General features: G+C 44.3%; 1 protein-coding gene and 1 long non-coding RNA gene across 2 annotated transcripts; one reads left to right on the top strand and one right to left on the bottom strand.

The window, feature by feature from the left end:
• The first annotated feature begins 12,432 nt into the window (after nucleotides 1–12,432).
• LOC118574808 (X-linked lymphocyte-regulated protein 3A-like) lies at nucleotides 12,433–20,328 on the top strand. Its single transcript, XM_036175679.1, has 8 exons — nucleotides 12,433–12,561; nucleotides 13,140–13,209; nucleotides 13,884–13,918; nucleotides 15,164–15,281; nucleotides 16,129–16,228; nucleotides 17,248–17,346; nucleotides 19,237–19,332; nucleotides 19,419–20,328. Exons 1-8 carry the CDS (start codon nucleotides 12,456–12,458, stop codon nucleotides 19,473–19,475), a joined length of 681 nt encoding a protein of 226 aa, XP_036031572.1. The 5' UTR covers nucleotides 12,433–12,455; the 3' UTR covers nucleotides 19,476–20,328.
• Nucleotides 15,054–26,137, bottom strand: LOC118574809. Its single transcript, XR_004943749.1, has 2 exons — nucleotides 26,025–26,137; nucleotides 15,054–16,299 (listed from the first exon to the last, which is right to left on the bottom strand). It is a non-coding gene; the product is annotated as an uncharacterized LOC118574809 (long non-coding RNA).
• Nucleotides 26,138–26,232: the final 95 nt, after the last annotated feature.

Here is a 26,232-nt window from a genome sequence, read left to right as displayed (position 1 = left end):
GGCTGAGAGAGAATTGGCTCTGATAGAAAAGAAATTACAGGTTGTACATGTGGATCACTTGGATCCAGAGCTTGATTGTATTCTTCTAGTCATTCTACCTTCTGCTCATTCTCCTTCAGGAATTCTTATGCAGAGAGGAGGTAATATCTTAGAATGGATATTTTTAGCACACAGAATAAAAAAATTAAAGACCTATGTAGAAAAGATTTCTAAATTGATTCTGAAAGAAAAATGAAACTTTGTCAATTTGCAAGGAATAGACCCTGCAGAAATGGTAGTTTCCTTTTACTAATGTTGAGATTGTCTCATTATAGGCAGAAAAATGAACACTGGCAAAGAGTTTTCCATAATTTCTTGGGAGAGATTAGCAACAAACATCCCCAAAGCAAGAGACTTCAGTTTATAGAAAGAACTAACTGGGTCCTCCTTCATATAGTGAAGGGGACACCAATTTCTGGAGCCCTTACATTCTATTCTGATGCAAATAAATCAGCAAAGGCAGATTCTAAGTCAGGAAAAATAAGTAAAGTGGCTCAAAGCCCTTACGATTCTGTTTAAAAATCAGGATTATATGCTATTCTTGTGGTATTATTAGATTTTCCAGACCTCTTAATATAGTTATGGACTCTCAATATGCAGAAAGAGTTGTTTTACATATTGAAATCACTGAACTTATTCCAGATGATTCAGAATTAACTTTATTTATTCAGTTACAACAAATAGTCAGAAATAGAAATCATTCATTGTATATAACACATATCAGATCCCATATGGGTCTACTAGGCCCTCTAGCACAAGGTAATGATGAAATCAATCAGCTATTGGCAGAGAATGTACTAGATGCCTCAGAATTTCACAAGAGACATCATGATAATAGCAAAGGTTTGAAGAAAGATTTTTCCATCACTTGGCAACAAGCCAACAAAACTATAAGGAAAGGTCATACTTGTTCTTTGTATAACCACAATCTAAATAACCTGCAGCAAGTAACCCAAAAGGTACTGAAAGAAATGAAATTTGGCAAATGGATGTGTTTCATTTTTGCAGAATTTGGAAAATTAAAGTATGTGCACCATATCATAGTTATATATTCAGGATTTCAGTGGGCAACTGCTTTAAGTTCCCCAGAGGCTGACTCTGTAATTACACATTTATTGTAAGGTATGGCCATTATGGGAATACACATACAAATTAAGAGTGGCAATCTCCAGCATATGTCTCTAGTAAAATGAAACAGTTTTCTTTTTTTTGCTTTTTGTTTTATTGTTTTGTTGTTTGCATCTTACAACATAAAGCATGTTACAGGTATACCACACAATCCTACAGGGCAAGCAGTTATAGAAGTATCTGATTGCACTTTAAAAAGATATGCTTCATAAACAGAAAGGGATGATAAAGACTCCCCCTCCCCCAGAGATAGATTACACTGTGCTTTATTAACTTTAAATTTTCCAAATGCTAATGAGAAAGGAACGACAGCTGTGGAGAGACATTGGATAGTAGGGGGAAAAGTGCTTAATTAACTCAGCCTGTATATTTTAAAGATGTGTTGACCTCAGAATGGAGACCAGGATATGTGCTATATTGGGGAAGAGGATTTGCTTTTGTTTCCATAGGAGAAGAAAAGCTATGGATACCATCAAGATTAGATTTGACAAAAGAGAACTCCTGGACTTATAAAGACTAACAAATGCCTTTCATTTGATCAGGTATGAAAAAATAAAAATAAAAAATAATAATATTTTTGAATATTTTACCAAAGGCACACTTGCCTTGCTGGCATACCATGAAAAATGGGTTTTCTTAAACCACGTGTTTTAATTCCATGCCAGAATGTTAGACCGTAGATTGCTATGTGGTCCATACCATCGTGGACATCAGCTTTTGAGTTTTCTTCTTAAACAGGAAAGGTGTTTTTGTTGTTTGGTATTAAAAACCCAGTTAAGAGATTTAAAATGTTTTAAGTAAATTCAAAAGGTTACTACAGTTAAAGCTTGTTTTCTCACTATTTAAGAGTTGGAGTGATTTGTAGCTGAGATAAAATATTTGAGCAGGGCAGTGATAGCCCATACCTTTCATCCCTACGGAGACAGATGGATCTTTATAAGTTAAGTTGTATTCTAAATTCTAGAGTTATAGTGAACAAGCTGGTGGTGGCACATGCCTTTTATCCCACCACCTAGGGACAAAATTCAGATACAGTTCCTAAATGGTAGGTTTGCATAGTAGAGAAATCATATACCATATTTACTTATTATTATGAAACTCCTCTACAGGGTTACTAGAAAGACAGGTCAAAATTCAAAATGAATGTCATTTTTTATCTAAAAATAAATATAACTAAACCTTGATATATTAAAAAAGAAAGAGGAATATGGGTATATTTGTCCACACAAAGCAAGGTCTCTTTAGTTTCAATTTTTTAATTTTTTAAAATTAAAAGGTAATACTTCTTCTGTTGCCAAAACCCTTTTTGCCCTTAACAAAGATATAACCTGCCAAAAAAGAAACTCCCCAAAGTCAGGGTTGAGGCAGGTGTTTTTTGTTGTTGTTGTTTTTTGGGTTTTTTTTGTTTTTTGTTTTTTTCCCTTTATGTGTTTCTGGTAGAATAAAAGCATCCAACTTAAGAATCAGGAGACCACTGGACAAGTGAGACATCTAAAGAATAAGGATGAGTCATCACAAGAAAATGTCCCAAGAAAAAGTGTTAAATTGTCATAATGTTATAGCCCACCTCCAACAGGGCAGAATTTCATAAATCTTCCCAAATGCTTGTTTTTCCTGCTCTCTACAGATGTAAGTGACAAATGGTCTTTTTGTGGTCCCACTTCAATTAAAAATTAAAGCTGGCTTTGGAGTTGGAGCATGGCTCTCTTGTTGTGTAAACTCAAGCATGTCTTTTTAAAAGAAAAATCCAGAATCTCTGTCTCATGTCAGAATAGCCACCTGGTATGGGACAAAAGAAAGCCCAAATTAGGGGACTATTCTGTTGCTCAGGACAACTTCAAAGTGGTTAGCAAAGATGGTCCAGCCTCATAGACTACTCCAGCCAGGGCTTTAGATAAGCACTTTGCCACCACACAGAGACTGGACAGCAAATGATAGAGCCAGCTCTCCCAGGACTTACTTGATCATTATCCCAGTTTTCTCATGGTCCCCTAAAGATGCCATCACCCCCAGGCAGCAGGGAGCAATTTTAAGAACATGGTGTCCATATTCCCAAGATGTGGGGTGGGTGGTTTTGAGTCATCTAGAGGGTTATGGATATTTGTCATTTTTTAGGGTGGTAGGTTGCAAGTTGTTATTGGTCATGGTCAGGGAGGAAACTAAACAAAGGAGGTTAGATTAAGGGACTTCTTTCTTATTTTTTCTTCCTCTTTCTTTCTTTTTCTTTCTTTCTTTCTTCCTTATTTCTCATTTCCTTTCCTCTATCTTTCTCTCTTTTCTAAAAAGGGGGAGGGGGTATAGGAATGATAGGATAAAAGGGTAGACTATTGAATCTACTTTTAAACCAAAAAGCAACTACTAGTCTCAAATATTTTACATTGGTTTGGATTTTTGTATATTGATACAAATTTCAAGTTATTTGTGTTACAACATGCTGTAAGGTATTATACCTATGCACCTAATTTAAAATTGCAATATAAATTTCTAGTCCTTGAAAGCTACTATTACAAATGGATAATTAAGATAGCAATCAAACTTGTAGTAAGGGTTTAGATGTAGACATAAATAAGCTTTACTTTTGCCTCGTGTATTTTAGATAGATAGATGGTCTTCAAACGCTTCAGAGATCTACAGAATATGGAACTTAAGATGTTTTAATACCATAAAGCTTTTCATGATGGTGAGACATGTGTGACCCTGGCAGTGCCAATCTACTTCAAAAAAAGATGATGGGCAATGAAGAACCTCCATATGGAGTTTGATTCAAATGTGGCATAGCTAGCCACTGGGTAAGAAACTGCCCTTGCCTCAACTGCTGACAGTATGCTGTCCAAAGTGGACAAGCAGGACACAAAGGAAGTCAACTGCCATACTTTGCCAAGACAAGGTAGACCAGTCCTTCAAAATTTCTGCTTCACAGAAAAGTCTGTTGGATATTCTGTGCCTGTAGGTCAAAGCTGGATTTTCCAATGTTGCAGAGGAACCTTGGGTGACTGACTGGACTGTCCAGGCAGCCAGCTGTCTCTGTCATTCCTATAGTTTTAGAAGTTGCTCGTTCTGCACTTCCTGTTTGCTCAGGTAATATTTTATCCTTCTTTGGACTCTGATGGGAGTGAAGACTAAATAGTTACAGTTTTACAGTTTCCCATGTTGCCAAATTCAGCAAATACAAATGGGATGGACATTGTGAATGGAATTCTTACCTGATAATTGTTCTTATTGTACATAGTTTTACTGTGTTAGAGTTAAAAACTTTCTTTCGTTATTTAGACAAAAAGGGAGAGAGATTGAGGAATATTTGATCACACCGTGAACCTGGAGATTGTGTTAATTAAATAAAAACCTAAGGTCAGGAGGCAGAGCCAGTGGCTGGTTGACAGGAAGTAGCCATAGAGAGTAAAGAGGGAGTCAGGAAGATGGGTAGAGAAAGGCACAGGAAGTAGAAGGGAGGGGAGGAGAGTTTGGTGGTTTCTTTGGCTTGGAAGGGTGGAAAAGCTCTCTTTCTGAGATGCTGGCTAAGGAGGAAGGTGAAGTAGCTGCTCCTCAATCTCTCAGAGCTAGCAGGTTTTCACTCTAGCCTCGGACTCCCGAGTCTTTATTGGTAAAATTGTAAGATACAAATTTGCATAAAAACAACACTTCTGAGTCCACCTCACACGTTCATGGATGACTGGCACACTGCACTCGTTCATCCCTGCTGTTCGAGATGATCAGAGAGATCTGTACCTGGGGAGTTATTTAGGCCTAGCTAGGTGTGGTTGTCCTCTGAGGGGAAGGAGGCTGTCTGGGGATTGTGGTGGAGCAGGGTTGCCTATGTAGATGACTGATTATCTGGGTTCCCTGTGGTGGGGCTGTATGTCAGTGGCCGTGGGTGTGGGTGTGTCAGAGGGTGGCAGGTGGCAATCGAAGTTCAGGTGTCAGCCCACCAGAAGAAAAAACTCTCTGATGGGTATATCTCATTTAAACAATGCTTTTGAGAATACAGACTCCAGAATGTCTTTTGCTTCTGCTGTGCCTTGCTACTACATGTTTTCTCTGGTATCTGATATGGTGTATATTAGATGTGGGGACTCCCCCACTACCTGTATTGTAGTGTGTTTATCTCATGATAACATACCGATCTACTGGGCATTCATATCTGTGGACTGTCTAGAAGATGATCCTTCCTTAGCTGTATAATTTTTATGAATAGAAATGAATACAAGGATTTGCTATGTAGTCTAGGCCCATAATTTCCCCCTAGAAGCTGCTTTATATCTCAGCTCAGATTTGTGATTTAGGAAAACATTTTAGTCCAGGGGCCAGGCTGGCTCAAATTCCTTTACTCTTAACGCTGAGGATTGCGGTTAACAGGTTTCCTGTGCACCATTAGGTCGTATTAGCCTCAAAATAGTTTTAGATTAGACCAGATGCCTTGCTAATGGCTTTTAAGAGAAACATTCCCAGAAAAGCAATCTGTAAAGTCACAACTGAGCTGTCTGGCTAGGTTGTAAATACAAAAACAGCCCAATTATTGCTAGCTGGCAAATGATTAATTCCTTACACCCATTCCTGACCTCAATTTGTGAAGACAATTTCTGACTAGTCAAGGCTACAGAAAATAATTTGACTTTGCAGCCCCAAGTGAGGGATGCGGATTTTCTTGGATAGTCAGGATCTTGGGAGACTTAAAGAGAGTTCAGAATTTATGACTTCTAATTAATTACAAAGTGTTAGTTCAAAATGCTTACATAGTCATGGGTTAGTTTGAACTGCCTTCCTCCTGCCTGGGACATGTTTTTAATCTATAATCACTTACTTGAGAAATGGAATGTCCCTTTTCATGACCTTTGCATTGCCAGAGAGATTCTGTTGGAGTATTTAAGCAGTGGAGGGAAAGAGAACAATGGAGCAGCAAGGAGAGTAGTACAACATGAGAGAGAACAGCAATGATGAGAAAACACAAGAAGAAAAAGAAATGAAACCATCAAGAGAATGTTTGAGTGTCCTTTTTCCTTAAAACCCCTCAGATAGAAAAGTCCTAGCTTCCTTGACACCGTGGATTCCTTTCATGCCCTGAGCTGCTTTGGAGGCTGGTTCCCCCACAGGCAGTAGTGGTGAGGAAGGTTGGTGAGCCTGGATCCCCAGTCCTTGCATGAGGAGAATGGAGATCTCAAAGAAGTAGGGCACAGGCTGGGAAGAGCACGTGAAGGAGACTGGAAGAGATCACTCCCGCTGGACACCCAAAGTGCCCAGAGCTTGTGCCATCATTCCTATCTGTGGGTCACTTGCCAAACTGAGAAACTGTGAAAGCTTTGAGACAAAGGACATGGTTGGCCCCACCCAGCTAAAGCTATAGGCATGGGACACACTTTAGCAAGAAGGCCCATCTCGGGGTAGGGGGTCATGGCCTGACAGGCCTGCCTCAGGAATGTGTGAATGCTTGGGCCCATCATATGCATGTACTTCACTAGGCTGGCCTCACTCAGGTGTGCCTTCTGGGTTCTGTTTCCCACATGGGCATGCTGGAACAAGCTCAGCCATGCTTATTCTAGATCCTGCTCACTCAAGTACATCTGATGGGCTCCCATGCTGGGGCCACCTCATGCTCATGCTTATGCTGGTACAATGTCAGGAATGCATGCCTGCAGGGCCCACCTTACCCATGAGTTCCTGAAGATTGCTCTGTTGAACTTTTCCAGGTAATCAGAAATGTATACCCAGGCAGGTGGAGCTTAACTAGGTGTGATTGCTCACCCCAAGGGAAGAAAGGAGGCTCTAAGGGGACTAAGGTGATGCTAGGATCACCTAGATGGGTAACTGTACATAGGTAGGTGTCTCTGTGCTAGGCAGCAATGGTGTGGATGTTCAGTCAGTCAGGATCTACAACTTACTGGGGCCAAGAAAATGTAGAAGAGCCAGGGACCAGACTTGAAATGGTAGATGGTAGAGGCCAGAGGCAATTCCTCCTGCTGTCCACCTCAGTTCTCATATCAGGCGTGGGGTCCAGGGCCAGCCACATTCTTCCTATCCCTCAGTTACCTGCCCAGCCAAGGAACCGTAAAAGCATTGTGATCAAGTACCTGGCAGGCCTCAGTAAACCCGAGGACATAGCCCTTAGAAAAATTGCCCATCTAAAGGGGTCTTGGCCTGAGAGAACTGCCTAATGCAAAAATGAATGCATGCCACGTCATACAGGCACCTTGCAGGCCCAGCTAGGCCAGAATTGCATAATCACAGCAGCTGGGGCCCCACTGTTGGACTAGACTGATCTTGGTGTCTCATAAAGGAACAGATGAGCAAAGTGAAAGTAAATGGGCAAGCAATTCCTTTTTGTAAAAAATGGAAATGCATGGCAAGCCGGGGAGTAGCAGAACACATGGCCTGCTTGGCTTCTTTTATTCCTCACTCAGGGAGGATGTTGGATGCTCCTCATTAGCTGAGGCTCAGCTTTCCAGTCTGGTCCTACCTAACTGAGAAAAGTGAAACAAAAAATGGAGAACAGAGGGAGAATGCAGAATTAGCAAGGATTTGGTGTATAAGCATTCCAAGGATCCCAGAAAGGTTACCTGAAATCATGCTTATCTAACAAAGGAATAACAAAAGGGACTCTGTGGAAGGAGGGGACAGGAGGAAGCAGACACATAGCCATTTAATCTGTTTGTGGGAAGAGAAATGAGTGAACCTCTCACACCACGCATGCAGGCCTGATGGACCAGACATGTGCCTACAGGGCTCACCATGTACATACACAAATGACAGGTCTATCTCAAACATTTTTTGCCTGCTTTATTGTGGAAGTTTCTGATAAACTGAGTCACCAAGCCACTTTCAGTTGAGGAGAGGAAAATTTGCTTCTCCAATGGACAGCGCCCCAGGATCACTCCATAATGGCATTGGCCCTCAGCCTCAACCAGGTTCAGTAGCCTCTTATTAGGTGGGAGAGCAGAGGCAAGCAAACAGGAAGTACAGAAGTGTGTACATGGCAGTAAAGTGCGGTTGCTGGGTTGAAATTCAGTTACCCTACCTCCTCAGGGCCTGGGGTTTCTCTGGGGGTGGGTTCAGTTCAGAGGAACTATCTGAGCCCTGGGGAATTCCATTTTTTTTTTTTTACTTGTGGCAGTTGGGGGTGGTGGTGGAATTCCACCAGAGCGTCATCTGTGTGCTGGTTTGTAGGAGATGTGCTCCCATAGTCTCAGGCATTTGAATACTTGGTCCCAAGGATGCTAGAATGCCCTGGCTGTAGACAAGCATAAGTCTCCGGAGACTGTCTTGCTGTCATTGCCCCACTGCTATGGGTCAATAACATCCATAACTCCAGGCAGGTGGTTTCTCAAGATAGAATGCCTTGTTTGTGAACACAATGTCAGGAAGAGGAGATCATAAATTTCTCAAGACCATCTTAACCTGCATGTACCCCAAAGAGCTACACCAACTTCCTCTTATCCAAGCCCCTTGCCCATGCCTGCCCACTCCTATAAGAGCCCTGACCAGCCCCCACCCCTTGGCACAACTTCCATTCCAGAAAGTTGCAGCCTCTTGCTTTGCTGATAAACACAGTCAGGCTTATCTGCTGAGGTCAGACTTTGGTTTCTTTCCACTTTGAAATTGAACAGTGGCTGTTTAGAGAGGCTAAGGAGATGAGGCCTTGCTGAAGGAAGGAAGTATGTCACTGGGGTGGCCTTGAGGTTTCAAAAGACTCACTCTATTTGGAGATTTTTCTCTTGACTTCCTGTTTGCAGTTTGAGATGGGAGCCCTCAGCTCCAGCTTCCAGCTGTAGTTGCCATGTCTGCCACCTGCTTTTCCTGCCATTATGGACCCTAACCCTCTGGAACCATAAGCCCCAAATAAACTCTTTCTTCTCTGTTGTTGCCTTGGTTATGGTGTTGTATCACAGCAATAGAAACCCTAACTAAGATAGCCTGATACAAGACCCGAAGGGTCTGCTATTGGTGAAATTATTAAGGCCACTCCACATAGTTAAAAGGGAGGTTTATTTTGTGGGGTAACTTACAAGTGAAGGAATAGGTTACAGGGTCTGGGAAGGGTGTAGCGCTGTCCGGTGGTGCTCTCTGGAGAACTCTGTTTGGTCTACTTCCAGCATCCAGGGTCCAGGAACCAAGAGAGCTCCCCCATCTAGATCTCAGGTCTTCAGGGGGCCTCTCTTGGCCCCGCCTTGTAGTTGTGACAGCTACCGAAGCCTCAGTGGGGATTGGAGCTTCCAGGTCAAAGCTGGAATGGCTACCCACTACAGTCTGCCCCACGCATAGGTGCTATTTCAGCAAACCTAACTGTATACTCAGGGAGGTGGCCTTTAACTGGATGAGACCCTCATCACTCTAAAAGTAGAAGTATCTGAGGGTACTCTGTTGGATCGGGGTGGTGTATGACTGACTATTAAGGAACTCCATGGTGAGGCTCCAGCAGTGGCAGAGACTGACTGCCTTTATCCACAGCCCTTGTGGAGGAGAGTGTGTATCGTGAGATATGCCTGATGGCCATCCGTCAGGCATGCATGCATGCATGGATGAGCCACTGCACTCATTCGTTTATGCTGGGCCTGCCTCGCAGGTGAGCAAGCACGCCCTTCCAGCAAAAAAAAAAAAAAAAGGGACATGTACATTGGAAAGGCTGGGACTAACTAGCTGTGACTGCTCTCTGAAGGGAAGGAAGCTCTCAATGGTGTGGTTGGGTTAGGGTCACCTAGGTGAGTAACTGGGTGAAAAGGCATCCTCTGGTAAGGTGAGTTAGGAAGAGTAATGCTTGAACCACAGCCCTTGGGTGTGTGGGGATCACAAGGAGGCTTGCCCAAGAGGGCCTGTGATGCAATGTGCCTGAGTCTGGCTTTAGCCTCGGACTGGACTAGGCACCTCTGCAAGGTCAGAAAAGAGGTTTGAGAAAGAGAAGGCCTGGGATGTCTGTGCTGGACAGTGTGGTAGAGGAGAGACTCACAATATCCAACATCTGCCCCCTGTGTACTATTCAAGGCCAGACTGAACACCTGAGACCTCTGAGATAGAGCCATGGGCCATGGAGCAACAGGAGCACCATTTAGAGAGAAAAGTAACTCGGACCCCTCACGCATGCACAACTGCTGTGCCTAAGTGTACATGCCTGATTGACTAATAGGTTTGCCCATCCCTCGAGTTTCGCCTGAGCTCTCTTTGCGCATGCGTATACTATTGCCTCACATGAGTGACCCATTGGACTTCTGGCCTCTGTCGGACATGCATGCGCTTTCCTGTTCCAGCCAATCAGAGATACACACATAGGTAGATGGGCATAACTGACTGTGGCTGTGGCCCAATGAAATGAAGCCATGGGCCATCCCTCAACAGGAAAGCAATTGTGATTGGGTGAGGCATGCTGGGCCCCTTGGCGCATGCGCAAAGTGCTGGTACCCACTGCGCATGCACAAATGGTATTACGCCAGCCAATCAGAGGGCGTCATATTGGGAGGTGGGGCCAAACTAAGCGTGATCAACCTCTGAGTGGAAGGAGTCTCTCTGGTGGAGCCAAAGGCACGTAAATGGGTGACGGGATTTTTGTGTGTTTTCTGGGGCTTTTTTGGGTGCTGTGGTGTGGCTCCAGGGGTGGTTTAGAGGCATCAGGAAAGGTGAAAGCTCTTGAGGTAGGACAGTGGGATCACAGAATGAGAGGGTCCAGGGTAGCCAGTGAGGTGACTTCGGGAGCCTCACTTCCACTTTGGGCTGGAAGAGGAGCCAATATGAATAGGGGTGATAAGGGAAGCAGGGCCCTAGAACAGTGGGTAGGGCAGAGTTAGTGGGCTGGGAGAGGGAGTGGGGACTTTCCACATCTGCCGGGGTTGGTTTTTGTTTTTGTTTTTGTTTTGTTTTGTAGCCTTTGGGTCTTGACTGGACAACTGGGTCCTCCTGTGATGCTTCTACTTGGCAATACCTCGACAGGCTGGGTAGTCTGAAGGGGAAGAGGAACCCTGGCCACTTTGCACAAGCATGTGCACAGCAGCAGGGCCCAAGTCGGGAATGGGTGACTGATGGGCAGGCCTCACAGCTTTGGAAGTGCCTGTAGGCAGCCTCAGGGGTGCCCACGTAAATGGTGTTTCAGCTAGTCAGAGATCCATTCCAGGAGGTAGGGCCTCTCAGGGGAAGGTGGTGAAGTGTGGTCACCTAGGTGAGTGACAGGGTAATTAGCAGACTCAGTCGCGAGCCCGGGGTCAGCCTGGATCCACAGCTGTTTGGGGAGGAGAGCGGGAGCTTGAGGCAGAAAGGTCAAGGTTTATCTGTGATGTGAAGTTTAGAAGACTCACTTTCACCTGGTAGTGAAATAGAACACCAAGAGCAGTGGAGGAAGGGGGCCTGAGGGTTTTGGGTTTGAAGAGAGCTGGGTGTGGCAGTGAGTTGTAGAAGAAATAGTGACCTTCCATGTATTGCCCCTTGTGTCCAGTTGGAGTCCTCAGTGGACATCTGGGTCTCATTTACATGTGGCCATGGGCCTTGCCTCCACAGAAATGCCTATCTGAAGCGGGTGGGGCAGGACTGGGCCCCTTCACCAACCAGCAGCTTCTGCATCCAAATCCTACAAGCCACTTAATTCTGGGCGTGTATGCCTCTCCAGATAGTCAGAGAGATGTGCATTGGGAGGTGGAGCCTAGATAGATATGACCACTCTCTGAGGAGAAGGAGGCTCCCAGGGTAGGGGAGTACCCTGGGTGGATGATCGGCTGTTGGGGAACTCTGTTATGAGTCTCCCCAGTTGTGACAGGGATCAGCGAGGAGCCTTACATAGCTCGTGTCGTAGGACAGTGGGATCACAAAGAGGCAGGACCAAGGCAAACCCGTGGGGTGATATCAGGAGCTTCGCTTCCAAATGGGACTGGACAAGGCCCCAGAGGGCAAGGCTAGGGAGGGGTCAGGAGGGCTACAGGGATTGGGAGGGCTGAGTGGGACAGCGTATGAGCTGGGAGATATGGCCTTGGTGACTGAGTAGGTCCTCAGCAAGTTGGAATTCCCAACCTGACACCAGCATTAGGTGCCTTATTTTACAGGGGAGGGGCAGTGCCCAGGATTTTCCCGACCAAGGGTGGGGAAAGCAGCAGAGAGTAATGATCTTGAGGAGTAGTGGGTTGGGGAGCTCCACATTCTGGTAGAGAAATGGGACAGAACAGAACATTGGTGACATCCTCTTGCCCTCTCTTTGCTGCAGCACAAGTGCCAGGACACCTGGCCGCACCCTGTGGAGTTCCAGTCCCTGTTCCCATTACTGTCTTGTAATTCCTCCTGGTGTCTGTAGTTCTAGGAGTCCTATCTAGCCCAAGAAGGTTCTAGCCATGTCAAGCAGGGAAAAGAAAGCCACTGACAGTGCTGGCATGCGCCCAAGGCTGAATCCAAATCTCACATCAGATGACACCCAGAACCCAGATGCAATCACCCCAGGTGAACAACAGATGGGCTCCTGTAGGGCTGTGTCCACCCCGGGGGATATCCTAAAATCTCTTGGCAGATGGAGCACTGAGTAGATGAGGTGCATGGATTTTTCTTGGACTAGCAGGAGGTTTCAGATGCTAATAACTGTTGCTCAAGCTTGTTTATGGCTTTGGGTTCCCCTACCTTAAATTCCCACCCCACAGGAAACCTGCAAGGCTCATAAGGCTGTTCTTCCTAGTCAGCCTGCCTCTCTGGGAGCACATGGGTCACAGTGACTCTCTGGAAGGCCTGTACAGGTGCCTGCACCAATTGTTCGAGATTCAAGCCCAAAGGGGTGTGTGTGTGTGTGTGTGTGTGTGTGTGTGTGTGTGTGTGAGAGAGAGAGAGAGAGAGAGAGAGAGAGAGAGAGAGAGAGAGAGAGAGATGAGAGATGTGTGCACGTACATGACTCCACAGATGACTGCTTTAAAATGTGTAACCATTGCTATGGGATCTAGAAACCCCAGAATGAAGCTGTTTTCCATGGGGGGATGATGAGAACAGCACACTTTGTTTCAAAATATTTTTCCTCTTCCTTTTTAATACAGTGGACAAAGGAGTCATTGATGTCATTAGTGAGGACATTACTTCCTCTGGAAAAGAAGGGCAACAGGCCAGGTGATATGTTTCATTGTTTACCCACTCATAAAATAAATTTAGAAAATTCTGGCTGGAGAGAGGGCTCAGTGGAAGAGTGCTTGATGTACAAACACAAGAACCTGAGTTCAGATCTGTAGCAACCACAGAAAAAGCCATGCATGGCCATACACACTTTTTAAGCCCAGAACTGAGGAGTATGATGCAGCAGAGGCAGGAGGATTGCAGGTGCTTGCTGACTGCCAGCCTAACAAAATAAACTGAGATTAAATAAGTAAGTAAGTAAATGCAGCAGCCTGTAATGTGTACGTATCACATGAATGTACTGGGTGCATTGAGCTTAAAGGCCTCAAAGCATTCTTCCCATAGTCAATCAGATGTTCAGTGTGTAAGAAATGAAAATCTCATGCCTCCAGCAGACTACAGGTCCTGTCATAGAATCTGTCTGACAGGAATAAGGTGGAGATGGAGAGAGGAGGACACCATACTTCTACCTCTGAGGGTGGCATAGGTACACACATGCCCTTTCTCTGCACACAAAGAAGTCTAGAAAAGTCAGTGCCTGCTCTTGAAATATGAATTGTATGTAGGCTGTGTGGCACACTCCACTTCCTCCACTAACCCTAACCCTAACCCTAACCCTACAAAAACGGCCTTTTGTACACATTGAAGTAAAAACTGTGATTTCTTTGCAGGAAGGAAGTACAGGATTTATTTGAAGAATTTGAAGGTACGTTCTAGGAGATATTAGGAATTTGAGAAAATTGTTTGACCCAAAGAAGTGCAAGGCAAGGGAGTTGTCACTTGGCAGACAAGAGAAGTGTGTTTACTACCTTGTTCTCAAACTCTCAGTGTCAAAATAGTATTTATTAGATTACCAACTCTCTACCTCATGTTTATTGTCGATACGGAGAACATGGCACTGACAGTGTGGATTCTCTTATTTACTCACTGTGAGATATTTGAAAACTAGATGAAATTATCTGTCTCCCAGGTTTTGATTCACACAAGTGATATGTTTGCTTTTAATATCACATTTTTACTTCACTTGTTTGTATTCTGGTCTGGCTCTTTGTGTGTGTGGGGGTGGGGTGGGGGGTGGGGGATGAGGGCCAACCCCTCTTAAATAGATACCTACTGTTTAATGTGCAAAAAATAGCACATGCAGTGGAAAGCTGAAGTCAGCACTGGTAGGTAGCCTGTGACCATTATATGATCAGACTGTGTCCTGCTTTAAATTGCTGTGTCAGATGTTAGTCACAGGAACTGTTCAAAACAAAACAAAACAAAACATTGCAAACTTGACAGCTGGCTGGGAGCTCTGTAGAGTTTTCTGATGGGGAGTCATATCTAGAAACTTTTCAGGAATCAGGATAGGGATGTAGCTGAGTGGGAGCGCACTTGCCTAGTATGCTTAAGGTACTGGGTTCCATCCCCAGTACCACAGACTTTTCCACGGATCAGTGTGGTCCCCCCCTTTAAATTATTCAGGGTGTCTACCTTGTCAAATTTGTTTAAAAACTTCAATGGCTGCAATTTTTACAGTACTTTCATCTTACTGTGCAATAATATCTGAGCCTTTGGAGGTCTTTGTAAATGGACTATTTTGGTGTTTTGCACAAAGTGGCCCAACAGTCCCTCTGAATGTGTCCTTGAACTGGAGTACATTGATTAAATTTATAGTTCATAAATGACGTCTCATGAAAAAAATTACACATTGACTTGAAACTCCTTTTGTAAGTTTTGTTAAGTCCCTTCCACTGTGTTTTGTATGTAATATATAGACACTGAAGTCCAGCTGTCCAATTCCACATCAAGGTCGTAACCACTGAAATTCTTGACTGAAAGGAAGGAGGCAAATAATCTTATCATTGACAGATTGTTTACATCTATTGAAAACAAGTGTCTTTCCAAGTAGAAAACTAACATTGAGGGAACTTTACAGTAATTGTTACAAGATTGTATTTCAATACAGAGCCCATTAAGAACTTTCTTCAGGGAAACAGAGAAAGATTCACAGCGATCATCATGGCGTCTTTCGAAACCATGGAGCAGAAAGTTGAGGATGTCCTAAAAATCCAGTGTGAACAAAGGTACGGTTGCTGCTTCTGGGTGCTTTGATCCCAGACCCTTTGACATTTGGTTGGTAAGCATGATGACAAGAGGTTGAGGAATAGCCGTGACCCCCACTGGCCAGAAGCTCAGTTGGAAAATGTATTTGGCTTCATTTCTCTCAAAGAATAGACTCCCTTTAGTCTTATTATAGCCTCACATCATAGCCGAAGTCAGCTGCATTTACTAGGGGTGAATTACCATGACTGCTTTGACACATGCAGCTGAATCAGTGCAACAGTAAGGACGGTGTATGCATCTCATGAATGTGCTGAGCATGATGAGCTAGAAATCTGCAAAGCATTCATCCTGCAGTCAGTCGATCATCTGTTCCATGTGATATAAATGAAAATCTCATGCCTCCAATGTCATATAGATTGCAGGAGCAGGGTTTACTATGCTACTGTACCGAAATCCTCACTGGCACAACGTGAGGAAGAGTGGGTAGGCCTCCACAGAATTCTCTGATGGTAGTGGATGTGCATGCTCATTGGGTCTGTTCTCCAGAAAGAGGAAATAAAGGAGAAGCTGTGTGTGTCAGGAAGGTGAATGCTTGTGGAATATTAATAGAATACTAATGATAATTCTCCGTAAGTTTTCTAGAGCTAAGGTATTTGAAGTGACTTCTCTCTCAGCCAGGGAGGAACAAATACTGTCAGTGTCAGATGAAATAATCCACATGGGCTTCCTTTTCTCTGTCAGAATATTTTAACTGCCATTTCCCCGTCCTCCATCGACAGTGTTAGTGAGGGCAAGTCAGTTGTACTTCAAATGCACTTTCCTCATATTGTGATGGAATATCACACTGTTCATTGCTATCATTCACAGGCAGAAACTCTATCAAGACTATTCTCTTCAGATTATGAATTTGAATAGGAAGTTATCCATGGATGCAGATCAAGTCAAGAAACAGGCAGAAAAACTCTCTGTGAGTATCACTTAGCTCTGAAGGAATCCATTGTGTCAGCATCAGAAGTAGTAGGGCTTCCTGCAGCAAGTCTGGAGAGAAGGGACAGGACAAGAGCTTAGGGAGACAAGGATGGTGGTTGATGTGGTGAGGAGAGACTGGCTGTCCCCCCCACCTCCAACATCCCCCACCACCCGACGTGTTCCTTTCCCCGCCTAGACATAGCAAGTTCAGGGATGGGGTTAGGAGCAATCATGGTGGGGGATGAGCAGGCACTGCCTGGAGAGTACAGGAGACGGTATGGGATCGTATCCGGAGAGGGAGCCCTTCATGATCCACGACACACGGAGGGAGATGGAGACGCTGTCCAGTCCAGTGGTCAGGAGCATGGCCTCTGCAATCCCACCAGTTGGAATGCACTCACAGTTCGGTCACTTGCTAGTTAATGCTAACTCAGGAAAATAATTTACCTCTGTGCCTCGGATTCCTAGAAGTGAAAGGAGAGATGCTTAAAGGCCCTATCTCACGGGAATGTTCCAAAATGTCGTGAATAAAGGTGTTTACATGTGTATTCTTATATCGGTCCAGGACAGTATCTGAAGTAAGACTTACAGAATCCTTCCCTGTTAAGCATGGCACTGTGGAAGGACAAAATGGAGTGGGTTCCTATGTAGGGGAGTGACAGGTGGTCACAGGGGACATCTCAGGATAATTTCTGTAAAAAACAGAGTTCACCAGCTATGCGGCCTCTAATGGGTGGGTTTTCAAGTCTTCAGGAGCTAACAGGAATGTTTTGAATACTGTTAAGTAGGAACACTTTCCATTGCCTGAATGGAAACTTCACATTATTAAGGTTATTCTGTAGTATTTTGTGACAGCTCATGTAAAGTTGTCATTGTGTTGGTTGAAAAAAATACTACAGTTATTTCATTCTCCTTTTTATTGCATAAATACAATACAGAGCCATGTTTCTGTAAGCTTTCTGTTTTTTTTTTTTCCCCACTGAATTGTTCTTACACCTTTACTGTCTTTGTTTGCAGAATATGTTTAAGGAGCAAAGAAAATTTATTCACCAGTCTCTGATTCTTCAGAAGAAGAGAATGGAAGGCTTTAAATCACTGTGTGAACAATACTTGGAGGTCTGTTGTACATTCTGAGGAAGCAGCCTATACACAGGGCATTGAATACTCTGGCATTCTTTCCATGCTCTTTGGAAAGTTACCCATAAACATCTTCCAGCATTTTCCTCATGGTGTCACTGTTCCATGTAAACCTAAGTACAAAATGAGTTTTTAGTTTTAGGATTCACTTCTGGTTGGCAGAATCATTCGAAGCAGGAAGTGCTGCCTTGGGGATCTCATCCAGAGTTGTGCATATTATACAGGGCATTAACGCTTTTCAGATAGTCTCTTCTGGTCTCACAGTACCTTATCCATTGTGTGTGTATGTGCACACAGGCACATACGCGTGTACTTGTCTGTGGGTCTATGTGTAGAGGCCAGAAGCCAACTGTGGGTATCTTCAGTCACTCTCCAGCATATCTTTTTGAGACAGGATCGCTCACTGAACCTGGAACTTGCTCACCACTGTGGCTAGGCTGGCTGTTCACCAGGTCCCAGGGGCAGCCTGCCCTGCCCCAGGTCAATGTCTCACCATCCTTGGCTTTTAACATGTGTGCTGGAGAGCCGAAGTTGGCTTTGGCTTTTCCTACTTGTGGAGCAAGCTCTTTGCCCACTGAGCCTTCTTTCCAGACCCTACGATCCATTTTTAAGCAGAGTAGTGACAAGAATACATCGCATTTGCTCTTGCTTTATTTCCTCAGTCCACTTTGATTTTATACCATTGCATGACTGAAACATGGTTTTATATGGCCAATTAGAGTTGGAAGACAGCTCCCAGATGTAGCACACAGTGGAAAAGTAAGTGGAAGCCTTAAGTAAGCGAGAGATTGTGAATTGAGAGTCACCCTCTGTAATAGGCCCGTCTTTGTAAATTCTTCCTAGGCACATTGACCTATGCTATCTGCAGGTTTACAGCTATTTACAAAAGAATTAAGTACCTCAGCATTCTGGGTTGTATTTCTTTTTCAGACTTGATGTGAACTGGCTTGTTCAAGTTGCTGTTAAAATTTTGTTCATCCAGAGTAATTAAGATGACCCAAACAATCAAGTTGTAAGAATTCATCCCATGCTTTCTTATGCTTATACCCTACAGCACCACCACCACCACCACCACCACCACCACCACCACCACCACCACCACCAAAAACAAACACAGAAACACACAGACAGACAGACAGACAGACACACACACACACACACACACACACACACACACACACACACACACACACTGCCAGTATCTGTTCCTGTTGAAATGTCATGCTTTTGACAGCCTGGTGGCCCAGAAACTTACTTGCCCATTCCAACATTAAGATCTCTGTGTTGATCCTGTTTCTGTGTTTGCTGCATCACCAGACTGTGGAAGAGGTCCAGCAAAGTTCTATAATCCCCCCCCCATAGTATTTAACAAAACCATTTAGATGTAGTATGTTGGATTTCACTCAGCACTAAAGGGACTGTGGGGCTGGAAACCTTGGGTTTTAATTTCGTGGTGTTCAGTGGTCATAGTACAGGACAAGCTACTCCATCTCCAGAAGAAGTGGGTGAGTGACAATAAATGAGCTCATGCCTCATGTTCTCTGTTTTCATTCAGTTGCACTTGCTTTTCTTCTTGCTGTGTGGGGAGAAGGATCCCCGAGGTCTCACACATGCTAGGCAAGCACCCTTCCCCTGAGCCACCCTCATTACTAATACCTCATGATTGAACGTTCAGCAGTGGGTTTTGGGGTGGCAATGTCTGTGTCTCTTTGGTGGGTGTTTTGATCTTCATGTTGTACATGGTGTATGCTTGTTTTGGAATAATTAAACCATGTCTTTTACCGAATTTACTCGCTTTTAAATGTTGCTGTTCACATTTGTAAACCAAGATGACCGGGGCTGAAATCTGCACATGTCTTTTCACTTTAGAAACTTGAGGTACTGAGGGATTCTCGGGGAAATTCTGTGGCTGAAGAGCTGAGACGTCTAATAGCCACCTTGGAAATAAAACTTCTGATGGTGAACGTAAGTACTCAGTCTTTCACGTCGAAAAAGATGATCGACGAGCACTACTTATTTTATCCCATTTAATACGTCCTTGTACCTAACAGCGCCAGCAAGAGAGTGCTGCTGCTCAACAGTCTCTCCTGGATCTGTTATTCTCATAATACTTTGAAGAACAAGAACGTCGATACAAGGGGAGCGATTGTTTCATGGAAATTCACTGGGTGAAGCTGATTGACGTTTGCAGCTTCAGTGACTACATCTTCTTGTGTTCCCCTGTTCCTAAAGATAAACCCAAGTAAACCCAAGGATTTGTGTGACAGCAGTCCAAAGATGTCTATAGGAACCTCCAACCCTCGGGTAGTAATGGTGAGATTTTCTTTTCTTGGTAGCATCACAATTAACAGTTAGCACTGTGTTGATGTCGATACAGTGGGGTCTCGTACCTCAGCATCACTTTCAGAAATCAGAAGGCACAAGAGCAGTCCATCCTTGTCATCTTCAGAGAAATAATCAAAGAAGACACACTCTTGCCATTACATTCTGCTATTAAATTTGTTCAGTCATGGAGCCTATGGGAATGACCATAACCTTCCAAAGGGAATGTGCCCTGTATGCTTCATAAAAGACTGTGCCCCAGAATTAGTTAAACTGGTAGAATGCATTAAACCTCCCGAGTAAGAAAGACGTGAGTAATGTGACATAAGTTTGTGAAAATGTCACTTTCAGACAAAACTTACAAGGTCTTTGAATTGAATGTGGTCTGCTACCCAATGTCATCTGCCTGTCACATCTTAAGAGTTGATCCTTAGCACCCGTGCAGCTCAGTTCCTCATAGTTTATATATTTTGGCCTTTGCATGGAAAGGAGTAACTAGGAATGTTTTGTTTTTCAAACTTACTGTGCACGTAGTATGTGAGCATCAGTGACATACACGGTCTTCTGTACAGTTAAAGCTCTTGTCCTGTGATTTCCTTTATACACACACACACACCATGGGAACTCTTTACTTGGAAACATTTGATGCAATAAACATGAAATTGTTTCAGACTTGCTGGGATGAGTCATTTAATTGCCCTCCCTTCCTGACGTTTTATGCCTTTTAAAATAAAAATGGTCCCATGCCATGTAGAGGTGTGCTGTCACCAACGTTTCCGCATGGGGCCAGTTGTAGTCCCTACCACTTGTCTCATTGTGTCTTGTTGTGTAGAAGCATTGAAAACAGAGTGCGTTCAGCATCTCCCCTTTTCTACAGGTGGGACTCGTTCCTGTAAGGTCAATGAGGGCTTCCCCTCTGGCATCACTTTACCTCCTAAACTTTGAATTATCTGGGGGGAAGTTCCCTGATTTGTGCAAAGTATGTGTGGGTATATGGACCTTTTTAGTAATATTTCCAACTTTGAATATCTCCTACTTGAGATATTCTGACGATCAATACCAAATGATAAATACATTACCATAGCGTTGAATCCTGTATGATTCGAGTGTGTGCATGACTCTATGGGTGTGTGAACACTTTGGTACGTGGAGCATGTGTATAGGTGTTCATATGTGTAGCACACGTGTGAATGCCTCTGTGCACGTGCATGTGTGTGTGTGTGTGTTTGTAAATCTTTTTGGTATGTGGTGCATGTTTATTGTAGGCACACCTGTGTGTGAATGCATGTGCATACGTGTGTGTGTGTGTGTGTGTGTGTGTGTGTGTGTGTGAGCACGCGCACGCGCGTGCGCACGCACTGTTTTGCCCATGGGGGGGTGCACATATGCCACCACACGTGCTTTTGCTTGTAGAAGCAAGAGATATTTCAGGTATCTACCTTATTTTGAGACAGGGTATCTCTCTGAACATGGAGCTCATCAATTGGGCTAGAGCATTAGGCCATTGAGCTCCAGGAAGCCACCCTGTTGCTCCCCTCCAGTGCTGGCGTTACAGACACTCACTTTTTTTTGGATTTATTTTCCTTATTTTATTTATATGTATGTGTGTATGCCTCTATGTAGGTATGTGCAAATGTGTTCATTCAGGTGCCCGTGGAGGATGCCAGACTCCCCTAGAGGTGGATTTATCAGTCAGTCTCAGGCCACCTGACAGAGGTGCTGGGAATTGAACTCGGGTCTTCTGCAAGAGCAAAAAGTGCTCTTAACCCCCGAGCCATCTCTACAGAACCCTGTCCTGAGGTTTTCAAAGGCTGCTAGGGAATCTGAACTCAGGACCTCATGCTAGTTCAGCAAGCATTTTACCCGAAGAGCCGTCTCACCAACCCCAGGTATATATTTGTTTCTCAGGAGCTTGAACTCAGATATTTTATCTGTTCCTTGTACACACTGATGATGCATACAGAACACATTCTGACAGCTCTCATTATTTCACTGTGAGGCATCTAAACTTTGTAGATGTGGGTCTTCTTCCCTGGGTACATACACCTCAACTCCTATCACAGTATCCCAGTCTGTTGGGAGCAGGCAGGTCCTTGTGCCCATGGGTCTCCATGGCAACCAGGAATGTTAAGGATGCAGAATTGTCTTTTCAATGGAAAAGATGCAAAACCTGCTCTTCCATCCGGAAAGCTGGGAATTGTAGGTGATTAATAGCCTGGTGATCTGCACTCTCTGTTGGGCCAGACCATATCAAACTCCTACAAACAGGACCAGAAGTAGCTAAAAATCCAAAGGGCCCTAACAGCCAGGGGCTCCCCCAGACTCCCACAATCAGGACCTGAGATACCAAAGAGCCCAAATGACCTTTACATTGCTTGTAGAGCCAGGAGCTCCACCAAGCTCCCAAGCCCAGGACCAGCTATACCTAAGAGTCTAAATGGCCCTTACATTCCTTGTACAGCCGGGGTGATGAGGGAATGTCTTTCTGTAGGCTGCGAATTTGTGTTGCTCTGATTGGTGGATTAACAAGGCCATTTGGCCTATGGCATGGTAGCTTAGAGGCAGGCAGGAAATTCAAAGGCACCCCACACCGCAACCCATCCCCTCCTGTCCAGGGAGCAGCATGTAACGGCACAAAGGTAAAGCCACAGAACGCATGGCGACATCTAGATTAACAGAAATGGGTTGAGTTTAAGTGTAAGAGCTAGTCAGTGGTAGGCCTGAGCTAATGGCCCAGCAGTTTTTAATTAATATTAAGCCTCTGTGTGTTTACTTGTGTCTAAGCAGCTGCAGGGCGGTGGGACGGTGGGACCGGGTGGGAAACAGAAAACCTTCAGTTACACCAGGGCTCCTCTAAGCTCCCACAACCAGGACCAGAGAAACCTAAGAGTCTAAATGACCCTTGCATTCATTGTACAGCCAGGGCCCCCCCCCAGCTCCTACAACCAGGAACAGAGAGACCAAATCGTCCAAATGACCCTTGACTTCCTTCCCTGTGCAGCTTTGGGCTTGCTCAAGCTCCCACAACCAGGACCAGATACATGTAAGAGTCTAAATGACCCACATATTCCTTGTATCCAGGGGCTCCCCCAAACTCCCAAACCAGGAACAGAGATACCTAATAGGCTAAAGGACCATTACATTCCTTGTACAGGCAGGGGTCCCGCAAGCTCCCACAACCAGGACCAGAGTTACTAATTTGCCCTAAAGAACCTGATATTCTTTGTACTGCCAGGATATCCTCTATGTTCCCACAAGCAGGAACAAAGATCCCTAATAGCCCAAAGGTCCTTTACATTCCTTCTACAGCCCAGGTTCTCCGAACCTCCCACACATAGGACCAGAAATACTTCAGAGTCTAAATGACCCTTACATTCATTGTACAGCCAGGGGCTCCCTGAAACTCCCACAACCAGGGCCAGAGTTTCCTAATGGCCCAAATGACTCTTACATTCCTATTACGGCCAGGGACTCCCCCAAGCTTCCACAACCAGGACCAGAGATACCTTATAGCCCCAATGACCCTTATATTCCTTATACAGCCCGGGGTCCCCCAATGCTCAAACAACAAGGACAAAAGATGCCTAATAACCCAAATGACCCTTACATTCCTTGTACAGCCAGTCGCTCACCCAAGTTCCCACACTATGATCAGAGATACCTAAGAGTCTAAGTGACCCTTACATTCTTGCACAGCCAGGGGCTCCCCTAATCTCCCAAAACAATGACCAGAGATATCTAAGATTCTAAATGACCCTTATATTCCATGCACAGCCCTGGATTCCCAAAGCTTCCACAACCAGGAATAGAGATACCTAATAGCCCAATTGACCTTTACATTTCTTGTACAGCCAGGAGCTCCACCAAGCACCCACAACCAGGACCAGAGACACCCAATTGCCCAAATGACCCTTACCTTCATTGTACAGCAAGGTGGTCCCCAAAGCTCCTACAACTGGGACCAGAAGTACCTAATAGCTCCCACTCCCCTCCCCCCCAAAAAACCTGACATTAATTGTACAGCCAGGGCCTTCTCCAAGCTCCCACACTGGGACCAGAGATAACTAAGTGTCTAAATGACCTCTATGCTATCTGTTTGATCGAGAAGAGACCAGGGCTGATCCTTCCTTAGGTCCTTAAGCTAACACAAGTAACCTATCTCCAGAACCAGTCTTCTTGGGAGAAATTATGTGTACCCTGAGTTGAGTTTCGGTGGTAACTATGCTTCCTTCTGCACTTGCAATTGTACTACACCAGGAAACTTTCCCCCTAATCATAGTGTGTTTAAATTTACTGGCAACAAACCTGCCTGGCATCAGACTCCCCAAAGTTTGATCCAGGTTAACAAAGTCAATCTGAACCGAGTTTTTATCCCCACCTCTTTGTGAATCACTTCACTGCCTGCTGTGACACCTACAGAGACTCCTCACCTCCCTCTGCCTCTCCCTCTCCCCCATTTCCAGTGTGCCTCTTAAAACAGGATTGCCAGTCACATGTCAAACCAGAGGGAAGATATCATGTAGGCCTGAGGGGTATCCTGACTTTGGGAGGCAATAGACAATGGGAAACATAGGCCCATAGACTGTGTGGAGAAGTTCAGCCCTGTTGCCCTGTAATTGTGCCATTCTTCTATGCACCAAGGCTGTGGTGTGTGAGTCAGCTGAGTTTGTGTACTTTGGTGGGACAACAGATTGCATGGTTCTCATGTGGTGGCCTCTTTCCAGAACATGATTAGATGACCTGAGCCTCCTAAGCACCACCTTTATTTCAAAGCTGGAGGACTATAGCAAAACGGAAAATATAATTACTGCCTGACCGGGAGGGGGGGTGGTGGTGGGGGGCTCCTAGCTTAAAGTATCCAAAAATAAATAAATTAGCAGCATTTTTGTCCCAACATTTTTCGCATGTTTCATGTTAAAATTATGAAATTGGATTATTTGTTTTATTTTTAGCAAGCAAATACTATTATGAAGAGGGTATTCTCTCACATATGAACTGTGCTTTCTATAATTGTGTTAGTGTACTTATGTGCATGTGTACAGTTCCACTCTTACTCAAAAACTATATGACAAAGATGATTTTACTCATTTTCTAGGATTTCAGTTGCACCAAGTCTGTCTATCAAGGAGGACTGAGCATTTAAATTTGTGTAAATGAAACTGCTGGAGAGGGAGTTGAGCACCAAAGATTATAGCTTTGTCTGGCTCTGGATATGTTTACTTTCATTCCATTTATGATCCTGATCCAGAATGGGCCTGAAATGCCCACTGATAGAAGGCCTGGTCCTGACTGGTAGTGCTATTGGGAAGTAGTAGAAACTTCCGAGGGCAGAGCACAGTTGGAAGAAGTTCACTGAGGCATGCATCTTCAGATCATTCTAGCACCCTTTCCTTTCTTCTTTCTCTCTGCACATTGAAAGAGTATATCCACCAATTAGAAGTGAAATTTTACTGAATATCAATATATATCTTCTTTTTGTATCAATGTGTGTATTCATGATCTTGTGTGTGAATGTACAAGTGTGAGAGCATGCATGAATATTTGTGAGCATGCTTTTGGAGGCATAGGTTGATGTCAAGTGTCTCCTCTATAACCATATGTCTTACTTTTTCAGGATTAAAACACTTGATATGAAAACTTGAGGACTTGGCTTCAATCCCCAAAACCCACATAAAGGTGGAAGGCAAGTCTTCTACAGAGACTCTTCTCTGACATTCACATATATGCTGTGGCTCATATCATAGAAACACAGAAATAAGAATAATAGCCCAAGGAATGCACATCCTTCTGCAGAGATCCGTGAACATGCTCATCCATGAAGAGCATCAATGAACGTGCTCATCCATGTTCATTGCTGCCTTACCCCCCCCCCCCCCCCACTCGATAACTAGGTGATAGCCTAGATGTCCATCAACTGATGAGTGAGTAATGAAAATGTAATACATTACACAATGTAATATTCAGATATGAAGAAAAATGAAATGATGAAATTTTCATGTAAGTGGTTGGAGCTGGAAATAATAATCCTGAATGAGGGAGCACAGACCCAGAAAGATAAGCACTGAATGTCTGCTCTTGTGAGGATGCTATCTTTGAATCTTTAGATATGTTTGCTTAAACTGGTGTAGCATTAGAAGCCAGGAAACTTGTAAGGGACCATGGAGGGGAAAGACTTCCAAATAGGGGTATAGAACACAAGTGGTAGGAAAGGCAAAGGGGAGATAATGGGGCACAGAGCATTGAGAGTGGTGGGAATGGAAAGTGTCTTAGTTACTGTGCTATTCCTGTGAAGAGGCACCATGACCATGGCGACTCTTATAAGATAAAACATTTACCTGTGTCTTACTTGCAGTTTCAGAGGTTTAATCCATGATCATTGTGGTGAGTACATGGCAGCACATAGGCAGGCATGGTGCTGGAGAAGTATCTGAGAGTTCTACATCCACATCTGCAGGTAGCAGGAAGAGAGAGATACTTTTGAGGCCTTAAAACCCACCCTCAGTGACACACTTCCTCCAACAAGGCCACACCTCCTAATTCTTC

The sequence above is a fragment of the Onychomys torridus genome, chromosome X (genome assembly GCF_903995425.1).
Source record: "Onychomys torridus chromosome X, mOncTor1.1, whole genome shotgun sequence".
Classification (NCBI taxonomy): domain Eukaryota; kingdom Metazoa; phylum Chordata; class Mammalia; order Rodentia; family Cricetidae; genus Onychomys; species Onychomys torridus.
The sequence above is the reverse complement of the archived record's forward strand: the minus strand, read 5'-3'. Positions and strand labels throughout refer to the sequence as shown.